Source organism: Microtus oregoni, unplaced genomic scaffold (assembly GCF_018167655.1).
Source record: "Microtus oregoni isolate MIOR12 unplaced genomic scaffold, Mior012 000077F_ref0000221, whole genome shotgun sequence".
Lineage (NCBI taxonomy): Eukaryota > Metazoa > Chordata > Mammalia > Rodentia > Cricetidae > Microtus > Microtus oregoni.
The window spans coordinates 4,148,420-4,157,653 of NW_024544029.1; the positions used below are offsets into that span (position 1 = coordinate 4,148,420).

The 9,234-nt window shown below is 50.0% G+C and overlaps 1 protein-coding gene across 1 annotated transcript; it reads left to right on the top strand.

Moving 5' to 3' along the window:
- Positions 1 to 3,239: 3,239 nt before the first annotated feature.
- On the top strand, positions 3,240 to 5,526 carry Ccdc184 (coiled-coil domain containing 184). The gene has a single exon (XM_041642495.1). The coding sequence runs from the start codon at positions 3,721 to 3,723 to the stop codon at positions 4,303 to 4,305; it is 585 nt and encodes a 194-aa protein (XP_041498429.1). The 5' UTR covers positions 3,240 to 3,720; the 3' UTR covers positions 4,306 to 5,526.
- Positions 5,527 to 9,234: the final 3,708 nt, after the last annotated feature.

The window sequence follows — 9,234 nt, forward strand, 5'->3', positions numbered from 1 at the left end:
AGTCTATTGTTGCAGGAAGCCAAGGCAGAAACTCAAGACAGGAACTTGGAGACTGAACATGAAGAGGGGCTTTGGAGGAATGCTGCTTACTGGCTTGCTTCCTTGTTCGCATTCCTTATGGAACTCTTCCTTATGCAACCCGAAGCATGTGGCACCACCCACAGCGAGCGAGGCTTTCCTCTATCAACTAGCAAGTGTTCCCAGAGACATGCCCATAGCCCAGACTGGGTGCAGCCATTTCTCAGTTGAGGTTCCCTTCTTCCAGGTATCCTTAATTTGTTGAAAAAGGGGGGGAGGGGCACAGAGGTCACACTGAGATGAGCCTTAGGCAACACAGCCTCATAAGTTAAGTTCTATTTGGGGAGCGTTGCCTGGGGATTCTAGACTAAGTCACAGCAACTGAGCTTCCAGTTGACCTTGATGTAGTGTATTCTAGACCCAGCCCAGAAGCATCCTTATCAGATCAGCTGCGGAGGTAAATAACAAACACCAGAGAGGAAAACAGCAGGGGCTACTCACAACTCAAATGCAACTAATGTTTCCTCCCTATATTTTCAAGCCCCACTTCCCAGGTTCCTACCTACCCTCTCAAATGTCTGACCTGGAACTGGCCTGGATCAGCCACAGCCCTGGGTCTCTGCACCTGCTTCCCATGGTCTTTGGTGATTCTCCAGTCACTTCCCCTCCCTCTCGGCCCAGGCCCCTGTGTTCTCTGTGTACTGCATGGTCAGAGCCTCTGAGCAGCATGATATTCTGATGCTGAAAGCCTTGACATACGCAGCACCCTCAACAATAGTGGCCAAGGGCCTTGTGTGATGGCATAGCCCAGCTCCTACTGTGTGGGGCAGGGTTTGATGTCCAGCACATTCGGCAGCAAAGATGGGAAACATGACACTAGTAACAGGACCACTCTTCACAAGTCAAAGGCAGGGGACACACCAGAAGAGAACCAGTGAGGTGGAATCTTTCGGGTGACGTGCCAGCGCAGAGAGGGGAAGAATGGAGCATGGCAGAAAGCCTGCAGAATGTGCCAGTCTTTTCTTGCTGCAGCAAGGCTCTCACGGGAGGCACGAACAGCAGGACGGATCCTGTAAAGCTCTGAGGACCTTTGCTGTAATGTGATCAGACGTCATTCTGGGTAAGCTCAGTGGTGTCCTGCCTCGCTTTCTAGCTTTTCTATAGATCAAAATCAAAACAACAAACATTTGCATGCAAGCACACACTTGCCGTGCCGTGGTGGAGGCCAAATTCCTACTTGTGGACCTTGGTTTTCTCCTTTCACCGTGTGGGTTTCAGAGATCCAACTCATACTGTAGAATTCACCTTCTAGGTTAAAAAAAAAAAATTCTCTTTGTTTGTACTTAGCGACACCAAGGAAAAACTCTCTGGTCTTTTTTGTTTTGTTTTTCAAGACAGGGGTTCTCTGTGTAACAGGCCAGGTTATTGACTGTCCTGGAACTTTTCTGTAGACCAGGCTGGTCTTGAAATCACAGAGCTCCACCTGCCTCTGCCTCCCAAGAGAGCTGGGATTAAAGGCGTGCGCCACCACCTGACACTTTCTGCTCTTCTGTGAGCTAGAAATTTAGGGTTCATCTAAAGTTTGCTAACCATGGATGGCACAAATGGCAGAGCCAAGAGGGACAGAAAAAGGCGAGAGTGCCACAAATTTGTTGAAGGAGCAGCACATAAGTGTGAGCGGTCATTTCAGCAAACACAATATTGTTTGACACGTGTGTTATTTTGTTTACATATTTGTTTTGAGAAATCAAATTCCTCACATCTGCCGTGTGTGTGTGTGTGTGTGTGTGTGTGTGTGCCTTAGCTTATTTATTTAAACATGCTGATGCTGGATAGTTTAAGATATTTTAATTTGCTTTTATTTTTTAACAGCATTAAGAGAAGCATAGACCAAACGGTTCTTTGTTGCAGCAAAAATTTCCTATGCTAGATAGACATTCTTCATCACTAAGACCCACAACCAGGGAAACAAGAACACACTTGCTTTTATTGAACTTCTAGTGTCCAATGACACTCAACCACACTTAATTGTTTTTCTACATTTAGGTGACATTGTTGATTCTCCTTCCTAGATTCTTGTAAACTTGAAGGTTGGGATCAGTGGGCTTTCTCTTTAGTATGCTGCGGCCTACAAGATGACAATCCCCCCAATCTATGTAATCTCTAAATATATTATAACCCATTTTTCTTCCTTCTCTCCTGCTCTACCCTTTAAGTAGGGGAAGGAGTTTCCACAAAGGACAGGGACATTCAGCGGCTTTCTAAACATGGGCACTAGGGGTAATGGCCCCACAGACACTGATGACTCATTCATTTGTGTGAAGGTACAGTGTTAACTCAGATTTAGAGACACTACAGTCCAGTGCCCCAAAACATCAACAACACAAACAAAAAACGATTTAGCTGAGGCCTGAATCATTAAGGGCAGAAATTGTGTTCAGGTCTTTGTAAGTACCTTATGTGTGGGCTGGAAAATCCTGGGGAAGGGAACGGTACTTGGTGGTTCTAAAGTATCCATTCTACAGACACATTAAGCATTTGGCTTTCTGCGTCCTAGACGCTATTTTAAGCGCCGGGGATTCCGTGATGGAGGGAGCAGGGGAGGGAAATCTGTTGCTATGGAGTTTTCATTCTCAAAATTTAAGTACTTAGTGTCACCATTCTCATCAACTCACAGTAATCTGGGTAGAAGCAGTTGGGTCTCATAAGGGACAGAATCTCACCCTGAGCTTTCTGGTGCGAGGGAACTGGTTTACGCAGCAGAAGGGAGAGGCAAAAATCTGCGGTGCCCTCCGCCTCCCTCTGCACCGTCAGGCCTGGCGCGGCCACCTCGCCTGGGATTAACAATCTCCTTGTTACCCAGTCCCGCCGGCCGCTGGAGGACAAGGAGAGGATCTGACTCTCGCGCCACCCTCCAAGAAAGGTATGCGGAGAGCTGATGTAAAGCTCCCCCACCCAGGCAGACGAGCTCTCTCGGGCTTGACGGTGGGGGACATGCAGCAAACTGCTCTCTCATGCTGTCCCATTATATATTGCAGCCACACGCTCTTTGCAGCTTCCCTGAGGCCACTGCAGCGTCCCCGCCCCGCCTGTCCGCCCAAACAGCAGAGCTCCACTGCAGCTTCGGAACCCTGTTCCCTTTCTTCGCCACTTCCTCGTTGCCATGGAGACACACGTCATTTACGTGCCGTGCGTCGCCTTGGAAACGGGGGAGCATCCGCGGCGCGGCTGGGAGACCCGCCCCTGCCGCTCCAGCCGCACTCGCGGGCTCTGCTGGTGGATGGACCGGGGGGAGTCCCGAGAACGACACGCTGCAGGTCCCCGTCTCGACCTCCACTCCTCTGAGAGCGCCTCCGTGACCCGGAGAGCCGGTGGTTGCTGGGAGGGCTGCGGGGACACAGGTACCATCCGGGAGGCGAGCTGGCAGGGCACTTTTGCCCCTGGGCAAGCCCGCAGACGCTGGCCCCAGGACCTTAGACGGGTCTTCGTTCCGTCGACTCTTCTCGGCCTTCCTTGATCCTGTCGGCGCCCTCTACCCGGGACTGCTCTCCTCACGTCGGCTCCCCGCCCCTCTAGGGAGCCTAGGTGTCCCTGGGATCCACCCCGTCCCTCTTGGGACCCTTCTCCCTTCACACCCTTCCCCCACCCTGGAGGCCCGGCTGGACGCGACCCAGAGCTGCCACCGCCCGCTTCTGCCACTCAATGGAGGACAGTCTGCTGGAGATCATGACCAAGGACGGCGGCGACATGCCGGCACCTCTGGAGGTGTCCACGGTGCCAGCCGTGGGGGACGTGATCTCTGGGGAGTATAACGGCGGCATGAAGGAACTGATGGAGCACCTGAAGGCCCAGCTTCAGGCCCTGTTTGAGGACGTTAGGGCCATGCGAGGGGCGCTGGACGAGCAGGCCTCGCACATCCAGGTTCTGTCGGACGACGTGTGCGCCAATCAGCGGGCCATAGTCTCCATGTGCCAGATTATGACCACCGCGCCCCGTCAGGGAGGCTTGGGCGTGGCCGGCGGCAAGGGGAGCTTCCCGAGTGTTCCACATGAGCCGGAGACACCTTCGCCTGGTATCGGGGATAGCGACTTGCTGGGTCGCGATCCAGAGGAGGACGAGGATGAAGAGGAGGAGAAAGGGATGCCCAGCCCCGCCACACCCACCAGTCACTGTGAGCGCTCTGAGAGCCCCTGTGCTGGTCTCCTTGGGGAGGATGGGCCACTTGTGGAGCCCCTCGACCTGCCTGACATTACCCTGCTGCAGCTGGAGGGCGAGGTCTCTCTGTGAGGGAGGACCCCACGGGAGCACCAACTACCTGAGCTTTGAGTTTCTAAGTGCTTAATGCTAGGGGACTGAACAGTGCGGTGCAGTGTGCTTCACTCCAAACGTGATTCTTATAGGTCAGGGAGAGAGACTCCCTCACGTAAGGATTTGTAGGGTGAAGGACTTTGGAAGCCTCGCGAAACCTTCCAAGCAAACATCATAGCAAAACTGCGGAAAGGTGAGGTTCCCGGAGAGGAAGTGCCCATCTCCGGGATTCCCAACCATCCACTTACTTTGCCCTTTCCCCTCTTCCCAGGAAACAGAAGGACCATTTAATTATGTAAATAAAATTCTGCTTTTTCTATTCTGAAAAAGGACTCATCTAGGACTTTGGCAAATAATCTCTATTTACCTAGAAATTAAGGAATTGGGGTATGTTCTGTTCTGGCAACAGGAAATTCACCCTTTTGCTGAAATCCGAGATACACAGTGCTCTGCAGAAGCCTCTCCCCTCGCAGATCTCTGCGGCTGTTGATTGGTAAAGGAAGCTTGAGGAGGGAGCTGCAGCCCTAGGAATCTGGGTGCATGGGGTTGCAAGGGCCCCTGGGCTGGGAGAGCTGGCTGTGGATGTGCATGAAGACACAATAGCTCAAGCTCTGGGATTTTGCATGCAGAGCAGAACCTGCCCTTTCACTGCCTTCATCTGGGGTTGCTTTCCCACTCACCTGGACCTAGAGATCAAAGTACCCAGTTCACAGGCAGAGACTTGGGGCTGCTCAGCAACAGCCCAGATCTAGGGGACAATTGAGGAACTCTTGGCAGGGGGGGCTGCGGCCCCAAACTGTCTTTTCTGGCTATACCTGCTTAAACTTAAGTTCCCCTTTCTGTCAATATGTCGCTACCCTCTGCTTTTTGGTGTTGCTTCCATTATTGTCTTGTGTTTTGTGTGTCCCCCGTGTAGTAGTGTGTGAGCCCTCAGGGGCAGGGCTTGTGGCTCTAGTGTTAGGTTCAGGGGGCTTCAGACCCTTCTGTGAGCCCCAGGCTATCATGGCGCTTTCCCCTCTCTTTTCCCCTTTGCCCCACTCCTCGACCAGGGCATGGAGCATGTGGCTGTCCTGAGGTTCCTTAACTGATGTGCCTCCCTCCTACCTTCTGAAGTGGTGACTTTGTGTGCCCTTCCCCCTCCTTTGTGTATCCTTTCTCAATGCTTTCCTTGGTGTCAACCTTAATAAAAAGACGTCATCTCCCCTCTTGCTGACTGGTCCTAAGGGGGCTTAAGGGTGGGGCTTCTGGGTCTGTTGTGTGGGTTGGGGCTTAGTAGGAACTTAGGGACCATGCGTTCCCTCCTCTCTCCTTGCCTGCAGTCCCAGAGAGTTAACTGACCTTGTCCTGGTTAGGGCAAGCATTGCCAACTCTGCCTGCTGTCCCTTCTGCCTCAGACCTTGATCCAAACTGGACTAGGAAATGTACAGATTGGCACAGAAATACCCAGCTTACAAGGGCTTTTAGTAGCCAGCATTCCACACCTGCACGAGATGTTTTGTTTCTGTGAAGCATCCCCCCTCATCATCCCTGCCATAGGGTGACTTCCGAACAAGAGCCCTGGCACAGCAGGCATGACACCTGTTCTAGGGATGGAGTGGCAATCGCCGTTCTGGAGGGGTTGCTCAGGGTTTCTGGAGTGGAGTGACACATCACCGAGGAAACCACAATAACTGCCTCGGGCCTCTAGTGGAAGATGCCGGCAAGGTGTTCCCCAGAGAGAGTCAACACTGACATCATCTCTAGCGGCTCCCTTGGGTGATGGAGATGTCCTGAGGCTGCCCCAGAACAAAGGTTGAGATCAGACTAGGCTCTGTGTGTGTGTGTGTGTGTGTGTGTGTGTGTGTGTGCATGCACGCGCGTGTGCACGCGTGTGTGCTTGTGTCTGCGTGTGTGTGTGTGTTGGTTTGTCTGTGTGTGTATGTGTGAGTCTCTCTCTCTCTCTCTCTCTCTCTCTCTCTCTCTCTCTCTCTCTCTGATGTAAAATTGCTTCTGTTAGAGAGGTCCAAAGAGGGCTAAAGGCACAGATATGGGTTTGAAGCTTTAAATTCCAACACTGAATTTACTGCCCGAGATCTGGTTTTCAGAATGCATATGATAGGAATAAAAATTCGTTAGCAAAAAAAAAAAATACACGGCTCCTAGGAGGTCTTGTGTAAATGTTAGTTTCTTTATAGTTCTCCTAGGAATGCAGAGTGGTGACGACTCCTTCAGGAAAGCAAAACAACACAGGGAAGGTCCTAGAGACTCTTTAAAAAGGTTTATTATTTATGTATACGTGTGTTTGTGCCTATATGTGTGCACATGTGCGTATGGTGCCCACAGAGGACAGAAGAGAGTGTCAGAGTCCCAAGAACTGAAATTCAGGCAGGTGTAAGCTGAGTGATGAAGTGCTGGAAAACACCAGAGTCTTCTGGAAGAGCAGTGAGGGCTCATGGCAGTCAAGACATTTCTCCAGCCCTTATTTTGCAGGTCAGATTTATGCTGTCCTTTTTCCTTTCCTTTTTCACCCCCTTTTTTTTTCCTTCCCACCCTCTTTTTCTTTTTGAGACAGAGTCTCACTACATAGCCCTGGATGACCTGGGTTCTCTATGTAGAACAGGCTGCCCTTGGACTCACAGAGATATACCTGCTTCTGCCCCTTGAGTAAACTCTCTTTTAATATGATCTTTTACCAAATAAAGAACCTTGAGGATAGAATTAAGGCAAAGGGCATGCCATGATTAGCTTCTCAAGAGGCCTTTTTATTTTAAGCAAAAGTAGGTATGAACCAAAAGGCTAAAGGACTAGCCCCATATTCTGAAAATGCCTTGAGGTATATACAGTCCTGGGTAATGTGTGCTGGGGCCCTCAGGAGAGCAGACAGGGTACATAGCTGAGGAATGGGACAGGTTTCTGCTACAGTTTCGACAGTCAGCATCGATTACCATGGTGACGATCAGTTACTAAGCTCCAATTTTATCTCCCAGCAACTCTATGATGTAGAAACTGTTATTTTTACATAACAGCTCAGCCACAGGATTAAGACTTCAAGGTCACAGACTGGAATTAGAAAGAGCCAGGACCAACCCCAAGATAGTTCGATTTAAAAGAACCCTAGATAGAAACCATCTTCCTATTTGCTCTTTTATTTGGATCTTTAAAGAGAGCGAGAGAATCCTGAAAGGACACCAGCATCACTTGGTCAGTTGTCACCTTCTCAGTTTGAAGAGATCACAGTTCGGGTTTTGGTCCATGACCTTTCTCAGCATAACCTTTCTTGAGTAACTGCACGGAGCAGATGGCTGTCTGGACCTGCTTTTGGAGGGGAAGAGGCCAATGCCTGCAGGCATTCCCTGATGACAACTCCTTCCTCTGGTGAGCTCACTTTCTGTTCCGGAACCCAGATCCTCCATCATTTGACCTAAATCTCAAAGGCAACACAGCATATCTGGACTCCATAGAGAGCTCTGGTTGAGTCCGGTAGCCATCAACTTGAGTTCTGTTCCTGTGTATGTGTGCCCCCAGTCCCCTAATTATTCCCTGCAAGTCCAGAGAGATGAAAAATCTTCCTACAGAAAGTGGTTCTCATGCCTTCTTTTATCTACACAAGCATGTCAAAGATTCTGCAAGACTGCCCCGCCTCCCACCCCCACCCCAGTCTGCCTTCCCTATTTCCCATTGGCCTCCGGGGGTTTCTTCTCCAGACAGTTGGTGAGTGAGTTTCAGTCCGTTTCCCACCCAGGGTTTATGGCAGACCTCACTGTTGTATTTCAGGAAGCCACGGTCATTGGAAATTAGACACAAAATCCTTCAAATATATATTCTCTCTAGAGGGAAAGGGCTATTGCCTCTACTTAATCCTTAAAGAGTAAGAATCAGGCTTTTATAAAAATGGTAAGAGCCATTGAGTAAAGTGTAATGAGAGACTTCAACTCAAAAAAAAAAAAAATCCACAAAGAAAACAAGCTGTGTGAGGCCAAGATGTCCAGCATCGGTACCTCCTGGAGCCTCCGAAGTATTTCCTCCCCGGAACTGAAATGGCCATCTCCATCCGACTCTTCTCCACTTACTTGATTACACTGACACCTATCAGGTGGTGCAGTCCTGCCATTATCACTCCCAAATCTGCAATCCTGGAAACCCGTCAAAGTACTGCGAGAGCCTAAGAAATGTCTGAGGTCTCTTGAGAACTAGAGAGCACTCATCTACTCACTAAAGACAAATCGAAGGAGCGATTCCACCCAAGGCCAGATTGGTAAACTAGCGAGCTTATTGGAGTGTTCAATAGGGGGTGCAGGGGAGGTATTACTTACAGAAGCATGGGTAGCTAGCTCACTCAAAGGCAGCTGCATCGTGGAACAGCCCACCTCAGCACAGGAGGCTACTCCCCAAAGCTGCATTCCTGGGGCTCCCTGCCTCACTTGCAGACAGCTCCAGCAGAGTCATACACCAGTGTTACATAACCTTTCAGGGGTGGGGCTTGTCCTAACTTTCTGGGTTCTGAGTTTTCAAAGCCTCCACTCTCCCTTCAGGAACCCCTCCCCCTACAGGGTTTCTTTGAGTGTAGCTCTGGTTGTCCTGGAACTCAGTTTGTAGATCAGGCTGGCCTCGAACTCACAAAGATCCATCTATCTCTGCCTCCAAAGTGCTAGGCTCAAAGGTATGGCAGGGAGGCACACTTTAACTGAGAGGAGACAACTATATAACACTGTCTGTGGCTTCAAGTTAAATTTTTCTGTTTGGGGCCAACACAACTCCACATACAACTCAATACAAGTCTCGGTTTCTAGAACTCTCATCTTTTAACTTGCCTAATTAAGATTAGCTCTTAATCTCAAAGCACATCTTGTTTCACAGAAATAAGCTATAAATTTAGCTTGGTGCAGCTATATCTGCTCTTAGAGGGTCCGTTGCTTCCCTGTGACTCAA

Bases quoted from the DNA above. Each gene is read 5' to 3' on its own strand.
- Ccdc184 (XM_041642495.1), top strand. From the start codon at position 3,721: ATGGAGGACAGTCTGCTGGAGATCATGACCAAGGACGGCGGCGACATG.